The sequence below is a fragment of the Helicoverpa zea genome, chromosome 8, assembly GCF_022581195.2.
Source record: "Helicoverpa zea isolate HzStark_Cry1AcR chromosome 8, ilHelZeax1.1, whole genome shotgun sequence".
Taxonomy (NCBI): domain Eukaryota; kingdom Metazoa; phylum Arthropoda; class Insecta; order Lepidoptera; family Noctuidae; genus Helicoverpa; species Helicoverpa zea.
In genome coordinates this window covers 11,877,905-11,902,932 of record NC_061459.1, presented here as the reverse complement: position 1 = coordinate 11,902,932, position 25,028 = coordinate 11,877,905, and the positions used below count along the sequence as shown (strand labels likewise).

The 25,028-nt window shown below is 37.1% G+C and overlaps 1 protein-coding gene and 2 long non-coding RNA genes across 3 annotated transcripts; all 3 read left to right on the top strand.

Annotated features, from left to right (window-relative positions):
• The first annotated feature begins 10,229 nt into the window (after nucleotides 1-10,229).
• Nucleotides 10,230-12,832, top strand: LOC124632606. The gene is made up of 3 exons (XR_006984644.1): nucleotides 10,230-10,322; nucleotides 11,724-11,835; nucleotides 12,628-12,832. It is a non-coding gene; the product is annotated as an uncharacterized LOC124632606 (long non-coding RNA).
• A 5,725-nt stretch (nucleotides 12,833-18,557) lies between these two features.
• On the top strand, nucleotides 18,558-20,098 carry LOC124632797. Its single transcript, XR_006984675.1, has 3 exons — nucleotides 18,558-18,646; nucleotides 19,447-19,558; nucleotides 19,873-20,098. It is a non-coding gene; the product is annotated as an uncharacterized LOC124632797 (long non-coding RNA).
• A 1,389-nt stretch (nucleotides 20,099-21,487) lies between these two features.
• On the top strand, nucleotides 21,488-22,702 carry LOC124632840. Its single transcript, XM_047167826.1, has 3 exons — nucleotides 21,488-21,662; nucleotides 22,006-22,114; nucleotides 22,655-22,702. Exons 1-3 carry the CDS (start codon nucleotides 21,488-21,490, stop codon nucleotides 22,692-22,694), a joined length of 324 nt encoding a protein of 107 aa, XP_047023782.1. The 3' UTR covers nucleotides 22,695-22,702.
• Nucleotides 22,703-25,028: the final 2,326 nt, after the last annotated feature.

Genomic DNA, 25,028 nt, shown 5'->3' with positions numbered 1-25,028 from the left:
ACTATCCATACAAGTGGGAAGTTCTCATCAATACAAAGAATATAAGTCCAAACGAGGTATTTTACATATTCAGTTTATTTGTTTATTTACTCAGTTGTCGAGTTCCCTCGACTTTCTCTGGTCTCCATCATCAGGTCAGCTCCCAACCTTCACTGTTGCATAGGTTTTGTCAATACAAATAATTTAAGCCCAAACACGAGGTTTACATATTCAGTTGTCGAGTTCCCTCGACTTTCTCTGGTCTCCATCATCAGGTCAGCTCCAAACCTTCACTGTTGCAAAGGTCTTGTCAATACAAATAATTTAAGCCCAAACACGAGGTAGTTTACATATTCAGTTGTCGAGTTCCCTGGACCCTCTCTGGTCTCCATCATCAGGTCAGCTCCAAATCTTCACAGTTGAATAGTGCTTTTAGGCGTACACCTGAGTGTCAAGTTTTTACCCTATGTATGCCTACAACTTTCGAAGGTTGCCCTCGATTTCTCAGGGTTTCCATCATCAGATCCTGACCTGATGACTATGGGACCAACTGGCAGCTATTCCGAGTCGAACAAAAAAAGAATCACGTAGATCGGTCTATAAACCTCGGAGTAATCGATGTGTATGTGTAACCTCCTCCTTTTTGGGAAGTCGGTTAAAAATGGAATAATTTTATCAAATTAGTGTATTGTCATCGGTCCTCAATAAATCTACAAAGTTTGAACGAAATCTGGCCGTTTAAAGTGGGTCAAAATCGCGCCCAAAGAAGTCGGTTACAAACCTACAAACATACAGGTGAAGCTAATAAAAAGCGTGTAAAAACGTCCGACGCGCCGCGAGACGCCACGCCACACGCGACGCGAGACGCCCCGCGTTTCCGTAAATGAGGCCTTAGGTAAGTAAGAAAAGACACACGCCTATGGCGATGAATTGCGGTTCCACGTGTGTGTGAATCATTATTCAATTAATTAGATTTGCATATTTAAACAAACAGGTATGCACGGCTACATATCAATCTATATAGGTACACCACTTTGTCTTGGACTCGCTTTATATGATCTTTCTTCAAATTGAACGACCAGCTTTTACTAGTTTTCTATAGCTTGATGTATACAATGTCAGGGCTATTTTATCGCGTATATTGCACCTATCAATGACTGGCCATTTATTATAGTAATTAAACTATTATTTCTTATCATCATGTCTCTAATGTCAACAGGAAAATCGAGAATCAAAGTGACGCATTCAATAAGGAAAGGGATTTCTCGGGAAACATTCTATCTTTCAAAATATTCTCCACTTCCAGTCATGAGTTCGTAGGTAACAGGATAAATGAGAAAAAAAATACTGTTAAATGGGTACTTTATTTTATTTTAATAAGTAAATAGCTTCAAGCCCAATTATGCCGACTAACAATTACTGTTCTTTGTTTTTTTAAAGTAAATGAGTATCATCCATCATTTTCCTGCCCTTACCCTAATTTTATATACAGCCGGCGCAGCATGTTTTCTCCTTCTATACTCTTCTATCTATCTCGTCTTTCACACAATTCATACATCGTTTCTTTAGTCATCCTCTATGCATCCACGTTCATGCCCAAAACCACATGATTTGCCGTCTTCCACGCAGCTTTTCTTAATTGTATTTTATATTTAAAATATTATTACACATATTCTTAAGTACATTAACAGACACCTCGTTAAAAATCTAGGTCGGTGGTAATATACCTAATTAATATTTTTTTCAGCAATTTAAGTTCCACACTTTCGAAATAAGTTTTTGCAGTATGCCACACCTGAAAGGAAACAAAAAATTATTAATTAATGAGAAAGTAAATAGTTCCGCACATTTTCTATTATAATTGTAAGAATTCTAATATTCTTATATCTTTAAGTTTCTGACGGAAGTATTTTTTTTAATCGGTTCTTAGTTTATACATTACAAACGAAAAAAAAAACCTTTTTATAATATTAGTATCTACCTGCAGAAAATCGTTACATATAATTAAATATTTATTTATTCATCATAGTCAGTGTCTTTCTTTGTTACTTTTTCTACTAAAATAGTATAAGTATAACATTGTCTTACGATGATTTCCGTGTGCCTACGCTGAATGCTCCATCTTTGAAACTAGAGTTTGCAACAACTCCTGAAGCCACGCTGCCGTCCGAAGCATGAACGTTTCCATAGTTTTCAGCTGAAAAATAAGTTGATAACTTATAAATAAATAATAATAATAATTATTGTTTCAAAGTGTATTTTTATGTTTACTAATATTTCAGCTGGTGATGCTTGTGTGTGTCAATATACATGCACATGCACATTGTCGCACATTTACGTTAACAATGAACGGTTTTTTTTTAACGACTCCAGAAATCATCAAAGATCCGCTGTGGGTTAGCAGCGGTGAGGGAGTGTCAGACTCTTACTGATAATAAAACCGTCGTGTTCCGTCGTAGGCCTTTTATGTACCAGGGCCGCGGTAACTTTCGAACAATCCCGCAGCCCTACATTGGACCGCTCAGTAGTGGCTTAGATACCGAGTCTTATAAAGATAATGTGTGTGTATATATTTATTATTTATTTAAAAGTAGATATGTCTCAATTTCTCAATAAGCCTTGTATTCATAAGTGTTATGACGTTACCACTATATACCTACTTCTGAAAACAGGTTTGTAATATTATGCACACATTTATTACACGTCTAGAATCATTTGCAAAGAATGTAAATCATGGGTGTACTATGTAATATAATTATGGTTTACATAACCAGTACAATTAGCAAGCTAATACCATTAATTAAGTGTAATTAATGATGCATGACTTTGCAGCGTGCGTAAATAAACAGATAAATTCTATTCCTCTACATAACTTACTATGTATGTAATAAAAATATGTGATCTTTAATAATCTCCTTTAGCAGTAATATATGAAAAAAAAAAGCTAACAAAACACAGCCATTATTTCTTTCGCAAATATATGTAAATCGGAATCTAAAATGTTAATCAGCAAACAAATTAGAACAAGCATTTACCTACTTATTAACTTAAGACGGTGACCTCGGAGTTCCAGACAAACAAATTTTTATTATTGTGTCTGGCACCGATGATAGTTAAAGGACTAACTCAAAAACAGCACTCATTTGTTGTCAAAAAAAAATACAATACGGAACCCAAAACTTTCCTACGTTGTTGATTCTGGTAAAAAGTGCTGGCCAGCGTTAAAAAACTGGGCATTTAGTTTTTAATTTATTTATACAGAAATGAATTTTAAGCAGTGCGCAAAAAAAAAAACTGGTGGTCCAGAATCGTTAACAGAACATTTATCTGCATCATCAGTAAAAAAAAGTTTTTCATTCTTTTGTCCGCCCTAAAATCAGCAAAATATGGATACAAACTATTCTTACGCGCGCCGAGCGGAGCTCCGTCAGTAAACCGGTTTCGCGTTGCGCCGTGCATACTATGACGACTGTGACCGTACTATCGGTTACAAAATAAACATCTTTCGATATCAATAACTTTTCTTTTTTTTACTAAAACACTACAAAATAAAAATATACGTATCTATAAAACTTATTTAACTATAAGTTGACAAAGTTTGCGCACTGGATAAAATTCATTCCTGTATATTTAAAGTTTTATAAAAATAACTTACCCGGTACGGCCAATGTGTACGTATAAGCTAGAACCGCAACAGCTAGGAATAGCAGAAATCCCTTCATCTTGTTCGACTAGTTTCGCAACACTGATACAAAACAAGCATTCCGTCTATTATAAACCGGCTACGTACCCCGGTTTTCCACGAAGCATACGTATTACTTACACTATGGACCGAAAACAAGTCTGAAATAAATATGTATATTGAATTGGATATACACATAAAATACTAGCTGATTCACACAGTTACACCTTTGTCCCGCGGGAACTTCTTCGCGTACCCGGACAAAATATAGCCTATTACAAAATATAGTTACTCGGGTAAAGCTTCCCAACAAGGAATAATTTTTCAAATCGGTTTTTAGGTTTCAGAGTCTTTAGGATATATACAAACAAATGTTTCCTCTATATTATATTACCTCTAGTATAGTATAGATAAGTATCGTAGTTCCGATATCAATTTGCTCCTGACAGTAAGTAGGTACTTCTTGTGTATATATTTTTTATCAGACATTCCTGTTTGTAATTTTATTTTTAATGCTATGTTCCCGCGGGTTTTACCGCGACCTGGGGAATTTTCTTCATCAATCTGATTATATTGCAAAAAGTAGGTACCTATTACGTAGCTTCCTGCAGACTGAGGTAATAAAAGTTGTAAGCTATTCCAAAACTTTCATTCGTTATAGGTATACCTGACAATAACTATTGACGGCCGGATAGTAGCTATCTTACTTAGGTACAGGTATTATAGAATATATTTTTTGAAACTATGTATATAGGTACCTTTACTAACTAAATATACTTTTGAAAATGCCTCTACTGACTATCCATTGTTACGCAGATATCAAAATGGCTGGCGCAGTGTTTAAATTAGTTTTTTTTTTCTTACTTTGCTTATCTTTTACTTAGGTTTTTAATAAAATATAAAAATATCTTCTTGAATTCCCTCAGCCAGTGGGGAAAACCTCTCTTATTTTGTAAAGCCGTTTGCAGTTCTTGAGTTTATCGCACTAAGATCAAAGGGTCAAATAAAGTAATTGTTAGGGGAGTTTCTTACATAATACTAATAAGCAACGTAATATGCAGTGATGCAATAATATTATAAATGTAAACAAATCTTATCACTTTGGTGTTAATTGAATCATTATTATGAGATGGACGTAAATGTTTGCAAATCCTATTCGTTTATATTTGATTTAGGGCTCAATTAGCGAGAATTTCGCTACTTACCTATATAAGACCAATCGTTTTCCAATGACATTCCATTGGTTTGCCATTGGTTTAAGGTAGTCTGCTCTGCAATCGTATTGCAATCGTAAATCATTTGCAGACAATATAATTCATTATTGAATCACAGTAGACAATATCCTTTTAAATTGATAAACATGTTTTTTAAACAAAAAAAAAATCGTATGGTGTAAGGAAAATTAGCGTAATTAAGCTCCGGATGTCGTTATATTATTCTCTGAATTCCTAATTATTTTCGTTATGACTCATGTCAGCTCTTTCCTTTAATCAAACCAAGAGCAGCAGAGATTTCATGAGTGCATTTAAACGTATACCATCCATTTTAGTTTACAGAGAAACTGATTGACAGTAGGTATTACCTTCTCATTGATTCTGCCTGTCGAACCTTTTACTTACCAATTGCGTTGGGGTCGGGTTTCCAGTCCAACCGAATGCAGCTGAGTACAAGTGTTTTACAAGGTTTGTTTTACCTCCTCATCGACCCTCTGATTGTTTTTTTTTTAATAAAAAAATAATGCACATTTTAAGGGATAGGATTCCGATACAATTGAAATAATGCACAGCATTGTAGCAATACAACTTATTCAGTCTTAATATAAAAAGAAGTTGTAACTAGTATGTAGCATAAACAGTTATGCGAGTAAAATACTTTTTTTTTAATGCCTTTACTTGACATAAAATTTGTTAGCATTTAACGCTCTCTATTACCTTTGAAAATATGAGTTCTAATATGCCGCACGTGAAATAAGAGAAAGTGAAAGAATAAATATACGAAAAAAAAAGTTTTACTATGGTACTAACGCTCAATTCTTCTCGGTGTGAGAGGCCTGTGCCCAGCAGTGGGACGGTAAAAAGGCTGTAACAGTAACAGGTGGTACTAACAAGAAAACTGGTGGTAATTAGGTAGGTATATTATGTATACTGTTACAGCCTTTTTATCGTCCCACTGCTGGGCTCAGGCCTCCTCTCATATGGAGAAGGATTGAGCATTAATCACCACGTTTGCTCAATGCGGGTTGGTGATTTCAGACTTTATAGTCCAGGTTTCCTCAAGTTGTTTTCCTTCACCTTTTTATCAGCCATTGGTGTCTAAGTATACTTAGAAAGTACATACAAACTTAGAAAAGTTGCATTGGTACTTGCCTGACCCTGGAATCGAACCCACACCCTCATACTCGAAAGGTTGGTTCTTTACCCACTAGGCCACCACGACTTTCTATAAGGGAATATAATGCTTAACCGATTTCCAAGAAAATGTGGAGGACCTCGATTTCTTCGCGGCAATTTTAATAATCAAAGAAGGTTACGCCAATTGAAATTATTCTAAGAGACTGGTTGGCTTCTTTTTTTGGTTATCTGTACTTTTACAAGTATGTGTTTTAGAAGTTTGCGCTCACTATAAGTTTTTGTTTAAATGTTAGCTGTGTGTTAAGAGGGGATTTCTTACGATTGGTTTTTCTTCGCTCCTGATACAACTCCAACAACGACGCCTCCTCCCGACGCTTTAATATTGCCGTGGTTTTCATCTGAAGAAAAAATAAATAAGAATATAAATATATAGACTGAGGTATGCGGGATTGTTCGAAAGAGTTACCGCGCCCCTGGTACATAACTGGCTGGCGATTTTATTAATAGCGTCTTGCCATATTCGGAAAAAAACATAACCAACCTAAATAAAAAAAAACATATTACAATATTGTAAAGCTTTTCTTGTTGACAGTACTTTTTACAAAATAAAGTACGGATGACGAATTGAGACTAAGCAAAATAAAATATTTTATCGAATGACAAACTGAGACACGTTTTTTCATCATCATCATCATCATCAGCCTATCGCAGTCCACTGCTGGACATAGGCCTCTCCAAGTGCACGCCACTGAGATCGATTTTCAGCTTCTCGCATCCAGCTCCTGCCAGCCGTCTTGCGCAAGTCATCACTCCACCGTGCCTGAGGACGTCCTACATTACGTTTACCGAGCCGTGGTCTCCACTCTAGAACTCGTTTACCCCAACGGTTATCGGTTCTTCGGCTTATATGGCCAGCCCACTGCCACTTCAGCTTGCTGATTCGGTGGGCTATGTCGATGACCTTGGTTCCCTGACGGATTACCTCATTTCTGATGCGATCCCTCAGAGAAATGCCGAGCATAGCCCTTTCCATAGCCCGCTGAGCGACTTTAAACTTGTGAACCAGCCGTACCGACAGTGTCCACGTTTCGGCTCCGTAAGTCGTGACAGGTAGGACGCACTGATTGAAGACTTTTGTCTTTAGGCACTGTGAGATCGACGATGTAAGGACTCGACGTAGCTTCCCAAATGCAGCCCAACCCAACTGAATTCTCCTATTCACCTCGTCCTCAAAGTTGTTTCTACCTAACTGCAATGTCTGCCCGAGACACGTTTTTTATGGATGCCAAATCACTAAAATGACGAATTGGGCATAACTCGTCAATTCACTGATATGAGAGTGTTTTTTATTTTATATAATACTTTTATATTACAAAGGGGTACCCTAATTACATTATAACATTTATGAATTCTATCGGGAGGTCATACAATATACAAATACTGAATTCGGTTTTTACACTCTATAAATACAAACACCTACTATGTATTTATCATTTGAAAAATAAGACAACCAATAACTTTCGTTCCAATATTCCATCTATATTGTGTTGTGTTTTTACTAATGGCTAACGACAAAATTGCATCTCTACTCTACCAAAAGTAGGTACTTCGACCTATAACGAGCAAATGAATGATTCTATTCTATTCTATTCTACCTGAACCCGTCGCAATTCAGATATAGGCGAGACCTCAGATCAAATAAATAATCTAATAGAATTTCTTTGATCTGAGGGCGAGACACAATAGATTTTTTATTATTTAACAATTACCGTCATACAATCAATAAAATAACATAAGAATTAAACTTACTTGGAGCAGCGTATGTTGTATTAACATACACAAAAAGCACGATAACCAGGAATAGCACAAAACCTTTCATCTTGTTTGACGGGTCTCACAACACTGAGTCAAAACATCTGCCCATTTCAATACAAAGTTACTTCTAACATACATACTTATATAATGAAAGAAATAAGAGCAACGTTCAGATACTGTTGAACTTTTTAGGCTCATAACAGTGGTTAACAGATACGATTTGTTTAAACAAAACTAAACACAAAAAGTGAACACTTTTGACGCGTATTTGAGTACATCGTATCTTGAATTCCAGTTTTGTTTAAACACCACTCAAACATCTGTTTCTTACAGATTTTTTGTTATTTCGAACAACCTAATTAGGTAATGCATTAATATTAGGAGGAAGTTAGCAAGTAACTCCTTAGCGGGTGTATTATTCAAGGTCTTTTTATTATCTTTTCTTATTTCTGGGAATGGGTAACTACTGTTACTTGTTATAGTAAAAGTTCTCATGATATGAAGAAATCAGGTACTTAATAAGGAGAGGCAACTAAAACAAGTGACTGCTGTATACATATTGATTTATTATCAGCCGAACACAAGGTGGGCGCAGCCACGCACACAAACATCAACTCACATATATCTGGAAATATAATAATGGTATAAAAATTTGAACTGTAGTCACATTTTATGTGCAGTTTAAGTCCCACACTCTCGAAATAAGTCTTTGCACGACGCCACATCTGCAATCAAAGAGTAAGATATAGAAATCATCTGCACTGACTGCATTTTGTAATCGATAACATTTATTGAGACGTTAAGCCATTTATTGTTCCCCAGAGTCAGAAAATTAGAATGCAGGCTCACAAAAATGTTTAATTATAACCAACTCAGACTAACGCTTCAACAAAACAACCACATGAATTTTAATTATTTAGGGCTCCCACACAAACGCAATTTTGCCCTTAATCATCAATTTATTAATTTAAGCTCTTTTTGTCATAAACGTTTGTTGGATTTTATTTTTGCTAAAATCTTGTTGGATCTGAATTTGGTGTCGTATTTTTTTCCTTGTACAAAAAGAAACAATATTTTTCTTACTTTTTGCCTCGTCCCGATGAGCTAAAGGCACCATCGCCGAATCTTGAGTCGGAAATAGCCCCAGAGCCGATCGAACCATCTGATGCCTTCACTTCGCCATAATTGTCGGCTGAGAAAATTACAAAAAATACATTTAAATAGAAGTCACACCTATCATGATTTAATATCGGTAACACTCGGGACTTCAGACAAAAGAAACTTGAGTTTTACTCAGTAAGTGTCGAGGCTCAGGGATTGTTCGTAAGAGTTATCGCGGTCCTGGTACACAAAGGGCTCAAGAAGGAACATGGTGGAATTTAGTTAGTAAGAGTCTGACTACAACAGATTTCCTCACGCTGTACTTACAGCGGGATGGATAATTTGATGATTTGCCATCACAAAAAAGAAAAAAAATGTGGGTAACTATTGGTGGTGCTGACCAATGTAATTGCCGTGAAAAAGTGCTCAGATAACTTGAATAATCAGCGTAACTTGAATAAACGTAGGTGAGTTTGACTCTACCATTAAGATGTATATACTTTTGTATTTATTATTTTAATAAAGAAAAATAAACTACATACCTGGTGCAGCGTATGTGTACGCAAGAAGCACGATAACTAAGAATAGTACAAAACCCTTCATCTTGTTCGACTAGTCTTACAATACTGACGGAAATCTATTGTCGCATGTATTATATAACCGGTCAATAGTAATTACATTCTTGAATATATAACATAAATTGTAATTGTAACTAATGAGTAATATTCATTAGATCATGTTCGTACTAAGCAGCAAAGTCGACATTTTCCGTCACCGACATTCTTATCTAGGAATGGTTTAATTTGATAAAAGAGAAAATCTATTATCTCAATTTGATATCATGACAATAAAAAAGTGACTTTTTGGAACGGAACTACGTCTACTGCTAACGATTCGAGTGGCATCTAGTTTATAGGAATAGCAGCTGAATATCATTGTTTTATATAGAATAGTAAAAATGAGCCACAACTCAGCATACCTTCTGAAACTCAAACGATCCATGTATTAATACGATTTCATTAAAGTGGAATAACATTAGTAGATGTATTCTATCTAGCTATAAATTCAAAAGTAGTAACTGTGATAAAACATTTATGTTTGAGGAAAAAATTACAATATCAAAAATTTTAATATTTACCTATCTTATTTAATGCTTTATGCAAGATGAAGAATCCAAGTTGTTTTAAAGATATTATTTTAATAACAATAACAATATGATAATGAAAAATGTTTTGATCATTTCTTTATAATATTCTTATCTCTGCCTCTTTAATTTACATATAAACGAGGCACAGATCCTCAAGCGTCAGTATTGTGACAACAGTCGAACAAGATGAAAGGTTTTGTGCTATTCCTGGTTGTCGTGCTTCTTGCATGCACATACGCCGCCCCACGTAAGTGTATATTTGAGCATTCAACGTCCTAGTAGTGTCTACCTGATTTGTATTGAATTTCATGATATGTTTTTCCCTATCCCCGTGATATATCCTACAATGTTCGGGTCGTGTATATCTGAAACATAATGTTATCTGACGGAAAATACATCGAGCGTATCGAGTATGTACAATCGACTTTCTTACGTATTATCGGTTAAGTGTTTTTCTACGGATTTGTCTGCTCTGGCTTCACGCGACGCATGTTCCGTCATGTATAAACCTTTCCTAAATTAAGAATTAAATATCCAAAGTGTGTCTGTCTAAATTCTACTGAATCCTGCAATATATTTTGTTATATATTTCCTATCCCCGTTTTATGTCGTGGAATGTAACGCGGTGTCCTGCGTGAGCGACGAACGCGACGCGACGCGACGCAACACGACGCGACGTAATGCGACGCGATGCTATACGCGACAGATGTCCTACGTGATTTTGGTCATTACTTCTCAAATCATGGAGAAGTTGTGTTACAATTTTGCTTGAAAGTTCATATTTAAAGTACAGACAGCAACAATCTTCCAACTTGTTTGTACTAATAAACGATTTCTTTAATATTTATGTTTTTTTTGTCCCACAACAATCAACGCTTCTGAATAGTTCGCGGTGTCGCGTCTGGTCGCCCTCAAAACAAGTACGCGTTACGTCGCGTCTCGCCGCAGACTGTCACATAGGCCGCATGTAGGGAATTCCTTTGAGTTGATCGCGTTCGTCGCGTTCGCAGCGTCGCGTCGCGTCGCGTTCGTCGCTCACGCAGGACACCGCGTTAGGGTCGCGGTCGCGTAGATTAATAACTACGCTGTAAAAATTAGCTTTATTTTTTTATTGCTCCGATCTTTTCCTTAACTATATAATTCTGCATGATTTCCTCAAGATTATTTAAAGTAGCTTTATTGAAGTTTCTTAGCATAATTATTGTTGCAGGTTGTAGGCACATGTTTCAAGCTGATCATTATCCGAACCTTCGGGTCCGAAACTAAAATTAAAACGAAACGTTGTTTTTCACCTTAAGCTGCGTCTACGCTAGAAGAGCCGAGCACGAGCGGAGCACGAGCCGAACACAATTCGTCTAGTGTGGACCAACTTACAAGCCTCTAACGAGCGCGCTGCAAGCATTTCGTTCGTGCTTGGCTGCGTTCCGCCTGTTGTCGGTTTTTGACGAACACAATGGGATTTGCTAACAGTGATCGTTGTAGGTTCGTTGTACGTCCACACTTGACTCCGCGAACGACAAGCCGAGAACGGCTCCTCCGCTTGTGCTTCGCTCGTGCTCGGTTCGTCTATCGTAGACTCGCCTTACACCTTATTCTTCATTAATATTTTAGGGCTTTACTGAAATACTAAAACATTTTGTTTTTACAGAGGCACCAGCTACTAATTACGGTGCTGTGTCAGCACAGTCCGGCAGCTCGGCTTCTGGAGTCATTTCAGGCTCAACCTTTGGAAATGACGCGTTTAATGCTGGTACTAGAAGGTAAATATTAAATATTGAATTCACAGTTTTAAACCTATTTTATAATCATAGGATTTGTAGAAACGTACAAATTCGAGTCATCCTCCGAGCTTTTTCCCAATCATGTTGGGGTCGGCTTCCAGTCTAACCGGATTCAGCTAAGTACCAGTGCTTTACAAGAAGCGACTGCCTATCTGACCTCCTCAACCCAGTTACCCGGGCAACCCGATACCCCTTGGTTAGGCTGGTGTCAGACTTACTGGCTTCTGACTACCCGTAACGACTGCCAAGGATGTTTAATGACAGCCGGGACCTACAGTTTAACGTGCCATCCGAAACACAGTCAATGGTGTCTAAGATATACTTAAAAAGTACATACAAACTTAGAAAAGTTGCATTGGTATTTGCCTGACCTGGGATCGAACCCGCACCCTCATACTTGAGAGGTTGGTCTTTTACCCACTAGGCCACCACGACTTACAAATTCGAGTAATTTCGCAAAAAAAAATGCATGATACTCGAATGATACGTTTGTTTGTGACACTGTCCTGCAAAAACTAACGAATAGTTTTTAATAGAATTTTAAGCACATTTCTTTCGGGATGTGTTAAGCCGGGAGAAACAACTTATGCATAACTAAGCTCAAAGCACGTAACTCTGAGCGAAATCGAAATAGTGTAATTATAGATAATGCTGGAAAGAAGAAAAGGCAGAAGACTTTAAAGCGATCCCTTCAGGAGAAGCTAATTATGGTTTCAAAAGACCAATGTACGGAGAATTTGAGTCTTGATTAATTCTTTGTTTCTGTTTCAGACCGTGTCCTTTTTTCCAAGCACTGTTCGTGGGTTGCTGATGTACTATAAGGATTCTGTGAGAAATGGCGAAAACTGGTGAAACTAAAAACCGTATTTTAAGTGATAACTTGTTATTAGCACATATTTATAAAACAACAATGTAATCTAGGAAAATGTTTATAATGTAAACAAAAAATGAAAATAAACGATTACATATATCAGTATCTGGGTATTTTTTATCACCAAATATAAGATGAAATAGTCATCAATACAGGTAATATGCAAGTCAAGGAAAAGCTAATGTTTATCACATGGCTATAGATACTAGCTACTAGTTTTGACTGCCTCAGTGACCTTGTGCCTTCAGACTGCCTAGTGGTGGCACGCGTGATTGCTGTGTATGAGGTATCGGGTTCGATTCCCGAGTCGGGCCGAAACCGCTTTGTGGGTTTAAATAAAATTCACAAAACACACCGAAGCTTGGAAGTTGGTTGGTTGAAACTTGTATATCGGAGAACACAATGTCAGACCTGCTTGTGATCACTCTCCCTCGTGTCGGGTTTCCGTCCCAGAGTGAACGAATAGTGAGTGCACCTGTGTCAGCGCAAATGTTAGTGCGCTATAATATGTCCTGCACAGCTGGCAATCTAAAGCGTCTGTATCCTGGTCACCTAACTGGTGACCTCTTCGAAGAAACCGAAGGTTGTGTTTGGACGAAGTTATGATGACCTAAAACTATAGGAAATATGCTGTTAAGGACGGTACGGTTGACATTTGTCAACCATGACGGCATCCCGGTAAATCTATCCGTTATGTTATCTTTGGTTATTGTCATCTTGCCAACGGCGGGAATCAGCAACTAGCTCTGAAATACATATAAGTTTGTGGAATCGGAGTTAACATATTAGGTATGTGCCCGGCCCAGTTCTCGAAAATGTCATCGCACATTGTACTGGGATCGATCTATCATCGATAACCAGACTGTTATGGCTAACATGCCTAGTCCAGCGCTGATAGCACCGTGCCACGTGATGAGAACCTCGTGAAAGCTGATAAAAACATAAAAAGTCATTTATTCTAAGAAGGCCGAAAGTCAGAACGTTTTGAAGGTCTACAAAAGACAGCCCGCAAAACGTCCGCCCTTCACCACTTCCTATGTGTTTTTGCTGGGAAAAAGAAGTAGTGGAACAAACTCCTCAGCAACACAGTTCTATCTGTATGGTTAGAAGAACCGTTGAAAAAATATTACAAATATCATTACACTTATAAAATTGAACACTTAAAATTCTTTGTATTAAAAAAAACGAGTAAATATTTAATCATGTTGGCTAGCAAACTCCATACTCACACCTATTACTCAAGCAGATACAAAAAAAAAAGAAAGATGTTTAAAAGAAAGGACTAAAAAATTATTATGATGCTGAAAAAGAAAAACAACTTAAATATTGTAATGATCGATAATGGATTCGCGAGTCTATGACTAGATGGCGTTACAAGGCTCGCGATGACGTTCAATTTGTCATAAGAATAGTGAGAAATGACGGTGGGAGAATATTTAGGAGACCGCCGAGGAAGGATTAGAACGGGACGACAGACGTACGGCGGTTGCCCGGATTACGGTGCAAATTCTGCTTGTGGTTATAAAATATTTCTGGAAATATCACAGTATTTGTTGGCAAAGTTTCACAAGTATATGTACGGTAATTGCATGGTGAAATATTGTGAGGTGTGTGCGAATAGTGTGAGAAACGGGGTAAGTGTTTGCAAATATTTTACGTAGTGAAGGCTGGACAGTTGATGTTTTACTTTGCAATGCTGACCATGCCCGTTTTGTTCTCAGCTTAAGGAAACGCCCTTATTGTCCGGCCGCGTTGATAGAGAGATAAAAGGGCACTTCGATTCGAAGTAATACTCACAAACAGAGCATCATTTTCGGCACGGTCTTCAACTGGCTAGCTAGCCTAGCGGCATTGCCTCGGACAGCCGAACTCAGGTCTCGAGTTCGAGTCTCAGTTGGAGATACTTATTTTTAATGTATTCTTTTTTCCTTTTTTGTTTCTTGGTGGTGGCCACTTTAGTTTAATTTGTGAAATCGTTAGTATATTGTTATTATTGTTTTATTTACTTTTTTATGTTTAGTTTTAGTTCATGTAAGTTAAATAATTCTGTTATAAGTTAAAATTTCCTGATTGGTCACCATTTCTATTGTATTAAAGGAAATAATTGTGTTAAATCTCCGGTAGAACTTTTCTTTATCTTCCAACATCCAGCCACCTAGAACCCAGGTCATTACAATATCTTGATTTAGCTTACGAGGTTGTTCACATTTGGCGTGTCGATTCTGCAATTGTGCCGATAGTTGTTGCAGCCAATGGCTTAACCCGTTGTATGTCGGGGCGCGGGTCCGCGCGAGACACAAGTGATTTTCTATTGTTCTATAATTAGCGGCATACAAGCAGCTAATAGCCAAGATCGATACACGGTTGGATCACGCGCTAGGTGCAGAAAGCAGTGCCACTCGAAACGGCATGCATCGTCAGGAGGTTTCTCTCTATCTATCTTCTCTCCGGGGCTCTCAACACCGGTAGCGTGAACCTTGTTCCCGATGCCGGTGGTAGGATAAAATCCTTGTATTTTAAAATGTTTATTTTTATAATTAATATTTAAAACCGTGAATTTATGTTAATGTATAATAAACATTATAAAGATATCGAGAGATTACTTTATTTTTACAATAAATATCTTTAAAAACTGTCATTTTGGATATTTTAGTCTCTTTGTCTCACGGATCTACTCAACTTATAAACGAGACACAGGTAACATTTGCATCAGTGTTGTTACAACAGTCGAACAAGATGAAAGGTTTTGTGCTATTCCTGGTTGTCGTGCTTCTTGCGTACACGTACGCTGCCCCACGTAAGTCTAAATTGTATTGAATTCCGTAATATATTTTTATATGTTTCTTCCTATCCAAGTGTTAACGTCCTGTAAAGTTCGGGTCATGTAGATCTATAACATAATGTCGTCTAAAGCCGATTTCGGTCACGGCGTCTATTTTCAACACATGTAAGTGCTTAGGCGTTTGCGCAGACATATGTGCACTTACTATTCCTTCACACTCATAGCCCGATGGGACGGAAATCCAACACGACCGGCGAGTGATCACTAGAAAGACCGACACTGTGGTCTCCGATGTACGGGTGTATTAATCACCACCTTCCTGACTACGGGCTGCTTTTAGAATGTTTCTTAAACCCACAAAGCGATTTTGGTCCGTCTTGGAAATCGAACCCAAGATCCCGAGCATAGCAATCGCGTAGATCTGTAGCCTTACGGTAAACAATAGCTTTTCCTTGACATGAAAGATTTTCGCTAGACGCATGCATTTTTGTGTCTAGGAGATTTTGCGTTATGACATTTCCGCTAGTAATATTGTTCGCCATTGTTTCTCCAAAATACTAAAACATTCTGTTTTTGCAGAGTATAACTATGGCAATGTATCAGCCGGGACCGGCAGTGTCGCAACAGGAGTCGTGTCAAACTCAACCATTGGAAGTGGCTCATATACTGAACCAGGGGGTAAAGGAAATGGCTCATTTAGTCCAGGGGACGCTAAAAGGTAAACATTGTTATAATTCAAAGTCTAATTTTCATATATCGGGTGTGTGCTAAGCCTAAAGTATTCTTTCGTTAGCAAAATAAAAAGAAGAAAAATTCTATCAAAGTCTTTAGAGAGAAGAGAAGAAAGAACACTGCAAAGTTTTCACCTCAAGTGAAGCTAATTATTTGTTATATAGCAATTCGAAATCTTACTTAATATTTTGTTTTTATTTCAGAAAATTATTGGAAGAGCTGGCACAGTTAGAAGGTATAGATGTTAAAACGCTTCAAAAAAAATTGTGGCAATAAACACTGTATAAATGATTACTTGTAATTTAGCATCGATTTATAAAAAAAATAATAATAATGTAATAATGATTTGACTGAAAAAGTTCATAATTTAAATGAAAATTGAAAATAAACGATCATACACGTACCCAATTGTTATTTTTTTTATCAACTCAAAATAAGATTATAATAGTCACCAATATACATGTACTTACCGTGAACGAATATATTTTCAACTCACCACATTTTCTATAAATATTGAAACTCACAAACAGGCAGAAAGGATAAAAAGAAGCTTTGCTTGACATAATTGACCGATGACAAGTCAGAGCTGTTTTATTGTCACCACATGTGTGTCTTCAACATCGTCTTGCATAGCACATTCGTTTAGTTTAGATGACAATACATATCTGCAATATTATATCAAACGAAAGGGCTTGCCATGAATAACTAGAAAACGTAGAAGTGACATCAACAAGGCAAGACATCTCGAAAAGAGACTTTCTTTCAACTTTCATATAGCAGCCCGAAGCTTGGAAGTTGGTGATTATGAGAGTTTCCGTATCATTGGGCTATGAGAATGAAGGAATGGGGAGTGCACCTGTCTGCGCAAACACTAGTCACTATAAAATAAATAAAATAAAATAAAAATAATTTATTGTCTCAATAGTTTTTTACAAATGGAAATGAAGCTCTGAACCCCACACTAGGATTCCCTGTGTTGTGGGGTCCAGTCTCTTTCAATCCGTGACCATAAGGTGAGTACAGTAACAAAGACAATAGTTTACATTATTTATGATTTACAAATTAAATAAAAAAATAAATTGAGTAGTTTCGGTAGTGTAGTAATGTGTGTGATGTAGTGAATGAATGTGGGAAGTGTGGTGTGGTTGGTGTGCGAGTGTAATGTAATGTTAAGTGTGTGAGTGCATGTGAGAAAGGTAAGAGTGATTGCAAGTGTTAGTGTGATGCTTACTCGTTTACTTTAAATGTGTTTATTGTTGATATTTTATTTTGCTCTTCTTATGACAATATCTTTAAGACGTCCTCTGTTTGATCATAATCCAGACTGAGTAGCCAAAGGGAGATTACTTTAGAGCAATTTTTTTTGGTTAGCTTTAGAATTTTGAGGGTTTTATTTACTTTAGTGTACAGATGAGAGCCCATGAAAGCAAACGATCTTCTTCCAAAAGATTTATTGATATGGGCTTTATCCCAGTTCACCAGACGACTGGAGCGTTGCTGAGATCTGCAGCTGTTTAGTGACGTTTTGTGAAATCGCAACGTAGTTGAGAGAATGTATAGCTGCCTGACTCTCAGCACCTTAGCTTCTGCGTAAAGTAAATTAGTGCGATATCTATACGGTCTCCTGTATGCAACTTTAAGCAGAGCACGCTGTGCACGTTCGATTTTCATCATATGAGATTTAGATGCAGATCCCCATGAGACGATACAGTAACTGAGAATTGATTGGCAAAGTGAGTAATAAACCATTTTTACTACAGCTTCGTCGGCCACCTTACCCAAGCGCTTAAATATATGAAGCAGCATTCGGACTCTGTTACTCAGTGTATTTATGTGGGTTGTCCATGCAGTTTTGCAGTCTAGATAAATACCTAAGTATTTAATGGAGTGTAGTGTTTTCTATTTGAGGGCAGGAGCAACTATTGGAGTTTTGGCAGGAATGGAGACGAAAAGTAATAGTTTTACGAGGTGCTGTGCGCTTGGAAATAAAAAAATTAACTGCTTTAGTTTTGTCGATATAAGACGTCCTGCGCAGCTGACTGACCTGCCTCATATGGGAACAGCCGTGGCTGACAATCGGCTGAGACACCATTATTATAAGGTTTACTTGAAGCTAGAGGAGCCCCAACGTAAGTTCCACTACCTATCCCAAAACGTGCTAGCTGCAATGTTATAAGGAAAAAACAAGATGTCCATAGTAAGATTATATTATATTTACAAAAACAAATTGATAAAGAAATGCTCTGGAGTAATTTTTGATACTTTTATCTCTGACTCGCGAACCCAGCTTATAAACGACACACTGATGATATTTGCATTAGTGTTGTGAGAGCAGTCGAACAAGATGAAAGGTTTTGTGCTATTCCTGGTTATCGTGCTCCTTGCGTACACCTACGCTGCCCCACGTAAGTCTATATTTAATTTAAAATTTAATAAGTGCATCAAATTATGTGTATGTACTTTCTAAGTATATCTTAGACACCGATGACTGTGTTTCGGGTGGCACGTTAAACTGTAGGTCCCGGCTGTCATTGAACATCCTTGGCAGTCGTTACGGGTAGTCAGAAGCCAGCAAGTTTGACACCAGTCTAACCAAGGGGTATTGGATTGCCCGGGTTACTGGGTTGAGGAGGTCGGATAGGCAGTCGCTTCTTATAGAGCACTGATATTCAGCTGAATCTGGTTAGACTGAAAGCCGACCCCAACATAGTTGGGATAAAGGCTCGGAGGATGATGAAATGCCTCAAATTAAATAAAAATACATAATATATATTTAAGGCTACCTGGCAATTATGAAAAATAAAATTATGTTCTACAGCCGTGATATGAACGGCCTTTCCTTGAGTTATTTTGCATAATAATCTCTTGATCATTTGCATCAACGATTTAACAGAACGTTCTTAAAATAATTATCATGCTTCAATCACTGTGCTAGCTAGAGCGCTAGCTAGCATATAGTGGTTTTATACAATTATTTTAATATTAATGTTAAGCTCTGCATATTGTAACAAGAATCTTTATTGAAAAGTTTTCCTAAACTAAAGACAGTTTTGCTGAGGACTTCTTATTCCCAGCAAAAACACATGAATTGGTAACGTTTTGGGGACTGTCTTTTGTGAATTTTGACATTCAAAAAGTGCTGTTTTGCAGCCAGGTATGATTTTGAGTTGAAATTAGAGTTTAAGGTTTTCATTTTTATTTGCAGAGGGAGCTGCTAACTACGCCAATGTCCAGGCGCATTCCGGCAGTGCTGCTTCAGGAGTCGTGTCAGGCTCAACCTTTGGAAATGGCGCGTTTAGTGCAGGTGGTCCTAGAAGGTAATAAAAAATAAAAAGTGTTTAAAACCATTATTAAAGATTATTTAGACTGCGGGTTGCTTTGGTGAAAGTTTCTTAAACCCACAAAGTGAGTTCAGAGACCTCGTGCACAGCAGTCGAACTTGCGATAACTAGACCAATGAGGCAGTCCAATTTAGTAATAGTATATAATTGTACAAATTTTGAAAAAACCCAAAGAATTACAGGTCGAGAATTAACTAGTATAGGGTTCAGTTAGTAAACTTTCTTCTTTTGATTTTCCATCTCAAAACTACAAATGGGAATCTCTTGTTAATAATTTGTTTTTGTTTCAGAATATGTGGACTTTTCGAAGCGCTGTTTACAGGTTGCTGAAAATGTCAGTAAGGACTCTTTATTCAATTGAAGATAACAACAAGAATTAAAAAGAAACAATATTTACAGAGATTTATTTAATACTCATCACATCAATACAAATGAATTTAAGTAAACGAACATATTGTAAGATAATATTAATAAATTATGTAAACAAGAATATAAAATAAATGATAACACCAGTTACTTTGATGCTTTTATTATCTACCTAAAAAGATAATATTTCGATAACTTAAAATCATTCTGATCAAATTATATCAAACTTTTCCTTATACTTAAGGATATCTTAGAGATCAGCACCAGTCTCTAAAGTATAAGTATGGGGGTTCGATTCCCGGTCAGGCACGTACCAATGCAACTTTTTCTGTACATTCTAAGTTGGCCATCAATGACAGATTAAAGATGAAGGAAAACATCTATATAAACTATGGAGTTTGAAATCATTAACTCTTACTGAGCAAGCAAAGTGATAAGAGTATGATAGGAGGCCTGTGCCCAGCAGTGGGACGATATACAAAGTGTGTCGTTCCTAATCACATTAAATTAAATACACTAATATACTGGTAAATATATGTCGATTAGTACGGAGAAAAAGTTCTGAGACTTTCGAAAAATCTAGCAGTTTGATTGGTATCTGCCAAACGTAAGTGTTGGGCCTTAGCCAGCCACCAGTCATTTTTCAATTTACGCACTTTTCTCTTAAGGACTTGATGAAGTGCATTGCGCTCTTGGTTACTATGGGCACTTCTGAGAGAGCATCGAAACTCCAACAAGTTGTCGCAATTCCGTATCAGAATCATCAAACCAGTCTTGATTCTTCTTTTGCACCCTACCAACAACCAGTTTTGAGACCTTGTGCGGGTTATCAGCGAAACAGCGCCATTCAGCGTCAATTGTCGGATTGTCTACAGAGTCAGATGCAGTATCCCCAAATTTTTCATCAAGTTCTTTTCTAATATCCACGTCCAGAACTAATTTCGAAAACGCCAGTCTAGCTGGTATCTTATGTTCTGCTACATCTACGTTGATGATTTATGAAATGAACAAGGATTTGGGACTAGTCGTCTTAGTGAACATTTTTTGCCTTGCCAAGACCTAGGCAATGGTACTATAATCAGCATGTTGGAGTAAAACGCCCATCGTCCTTAACATTATTTTACATAATTAAACAAAAAAAAGCATTTATTTTAAAAACTTTAAAGGTATGTTCTGAATGCTATCAGTTTGAATGCGGCTGCATGGTGTAAACCGCAGCTGCGGTACTGGTTTGTATGTATTTACATGAAACCGTTTTGTATCGAAACAGCAGAAGCATGTGTGGTCGCCCTTAGATATCAATTGTTTTCATGCAGTCGCGGCATGTGCGGTTCACAACTTATCCCAAAGCAAAGTGCAAGCTATATTTATTTTAAAGAGTTGCTCATAATAAGATTATTTCATTTTTACAATAACAAATTGATAATGAGAAGTTTTAAAGTATTTTTTTTATATTTTTATCTCCATGTATCGCGAACCCAGGTTAAAAACAAGGCAGAGATGACATTTGCATCAGTGTTGTGAAAACAGTCGAACAAGATGAGAAGTTTTGTGATATCCCTGGTTACCGTGCTTCTTGCGTGTACATACGCTACCCCACCCCCTTTGTGGGGTCCGTTTGAACCTTTCCCCAGACCACCACCATTTAAAAACCCATTACTCCCTCCTTGTTTAATGATGTCCAGGTGTGTCTATGTGATTTCTGTTGACTCTGGTAATAATGCATTTTGGTAATTTTTCCACCCCTGTGAAATAATTGTGTAATTTGATGATCTATAGCCGTGCGGCAAAGAATAGCTATTCCTTGAGTTCTTCTACATAATAACTTCCATATGATTTGAATCGGTGAATTAATAAAAAAAAATACAATAATTATCATGGTCCATTCTTTGCCGCTTTTGTATCCGTGCTTAACTTAAAATTAAAATGAAACCCATTTAACTGTTACAAGATTTTACTTGATATTTAACTTAAATATTACGCAATAAACTTCATTGAGATAATAGGTTTTTACTTTTATTTAATTAATGTTATTTAGTTTAATTCATTTTTTGCAGAGGGAGCAACTAGCTACAGCAATGTAGAAGCTCATTCCGGCAGTGTCGCTTCTGGAGGAGTGACAGGCTCAACCTTTGGAAACGGCGCGTTGAGTGCAGCTAATCTAAGGTAATAAGAAAAAAAAAACTACTTTATTTTTCTAAAGAATAACTAACATCTCAACACAGTCTCTTTCGTCTCTAATGGAGCAATGTACTGTATTTTTTTCTTATCAACTAAAATAGTTTTCTAACATTAGTAACAATTTTAACATTTATAAATGTAGGTACATTAAAAAAAAAAAGAAGGCGTGTGTATGTGGGATTTAGTGAGTGTGTGTAGTTACGTTTATGTGTGTGCGTGGGTGTACATGTGTACGTGGATTGTGGACTTGAGTTGTTTGAGTTACCTAATAAAAAGTAAAATAAGAAAAAAGCCGCAATAAAAATTATTTAATAATAATAGGGTACAAGATATTCTTATGATTATGTTCAATTTGAAAATCTCCACAGGAATAGATACAGCTCAGGTCTAGGGTCTAGGTCTCAGTCAGTAAAGTCTGACGAGTGTCAGACTTTACTCCATCTTGTTGTTCACAGCAGGTCATGCGATAGTTTTCCATCTCAAAACAAAAAATGGGATTTGTTAAGTAATTTTGTTTTATTTCAGACCGTGTGGACCCTTGAAAGCGCTGTTTCATGGATGCTGAACATGTCAGAAAGGACTCTATATTCAATTGAAGAAAAGAAGTAATAAATACAGAGATTTATTTATTATTAATATGATTCAACATCAATCATCCTCATCCTCCGAGCCTTTTTCCCAACTATGCTTTACAGTTTTACCAATACCCTGTGGTTAGACTGGTGTCAGACTTACTGGATACTGACTACCCGTAACGACTGCCAAGGATGTTCAATGACAGCCGGGACCTACAGTTTAACGTGCCATCCGAAACACAGTAATTGGTGTCTAAGATATTCTTAGAAAGTACATACTAACTTAGAAAAGTTGCATTTTTACTTGACCTGGAATCGACCTGGAATTGACCTGGAATCGAACCCGCGCCCTCATACTCGAGAGGTTGGTTCTTTGCCCACTAGGCCACCACGACTATCAATTCAACACCAATATAAGTAAAAAAATATTCTGGAAGATAGTATTAATTAACTATGTAAACAAGACTATAAAATAAATGATAACACCAGTTTTTATGTGTGCTTTTATGATCTTCTCAAAAAGAGATTTAATAGTCACCTACAATCATACCTAAAAATATTGCCAGCTATATTTCGATAACAATAATCATTCTGAGCAAATTATATCAAACTTTTTCCTTATAGTCGACTAGCCGTTTTCCCGCGGTTTCACCCACGTCCCGTGTAAACACTGCCCGCACCGAGATAAAATATAGCTTATTTTACTCGCAGATAATGTAGCTTTCTAATGGAGAATTGTATGTAATCGAGAAAAAAGGAAGAAGTTTATATGAATGAAAACAATATGATGTTTTTGATTTGATAGGACGTAAAGGATATCTAATAGATTAGCACATGGTGTCCTCCTAGCCGATTATCGGCTACGGCGGCTGTTTTCATGTAAGGAGATCAGCCAACTGCGCAGGACATATTAAAGTGCACAAGCATTTGCGCAGACACAGGTGCACTCATTATTCCTTCGCTCTCATAGCCCGATGTCACGGCAATCCGACACGACTGGAGAGAGAACAGGCGCAGGACCGACATTTACGTGATCTCCGATCAACATCATCATCATCTCCCGAGACTTTTCCCATCTATGTTGGGGTCGGCTTCCAGTCTAACCGGACAGGTACAGCTGAGTACCAGTGTTTTACACGGAGCGACTGCCTATCTGATCTCCTCAACCCAGCTCCCCGGGATACACAGATACCCCTTGGTAAGACTATCTGCAGACTTTCTGGCTTTCGACTGTCCGTAACGACTGCCAAATATGTTCAAATGACAGCCGTGCTTTTGACCAAAGGTGGGTATTTTATTAAACAATACTAGATGAGTTTTTTGCTAGCACATCCGACCACCGACTTGTTTTTTTAACGATGTCAAAAATCATCAAATGACCCATCCCGCTGTGGGTTAGCAGCGGTGAGGGAGTGTCAGACTTTTACTGACTAAAAAATCCATTGTGTTCCTTCGTAGGCCTTTTATATACCAGGGCCGCGGTAACTCTTTCGAACAATCCGGTAGGACCACCGACGCCGGGTGGCGGATTTTCCATAATGATTTTCCCCTTGATACAAAAAGGTAAACATGAATGATAGATTTATTAATAAGGCAAATCAACAACATATTTACTTAGAAGATGAGTGACATCATTTAATAATTCATGACGGTTATGATACGTTACTCACAGATATGCAAATTATTTTTATGTTACGAGCCATAAAGAATGACAGAGCAAAGAATAATCTATATACAGTCGTGGTCAACTAATTAAAGACACTGTTGGAATCTTAAATTGCCGCCGCATTTTATCTGTATTTCTTTTTTCTGATTGCTATTGGAACTTTATTTTCTATTTTAAAATATTTAAGAGGGCATTGCGAAATATTAAAACTAAAGACTATCTTCAGTGATCCTCCGCGACAAGATTTTTTTCGCTTTATCCAAATCTCGAGTGGTATAAACCATAACGTGGCCTGCCCATAATTAAAGACACTCCATTTGCTCAGAGGAAGAAATGCAAATTATTAATATTATTGATGGTACTTTTCTATAACAACATTCCCTGCACTATAACTAAGCATACTAATGAGTACTAATATTCGGTTTATTTCCTTTTACCTCAATGACAGCACGACATCCCGAAACGTGCAAGCGGTCAGTTTTGTTTTAAGTCGCTACGGGAATTTTCTTCCATGCTTCATAAAAATCTGTGTAAAATTGATCAATGTTTCATGTATGACTTATCGCCATTGTGTTTCTGGCCGATTACCATTTTTTCTATTAAATTTGCAATGGGCCAAACCAAAACCGTCATAAGTTGCTCGATCAAAGAGTCCTTT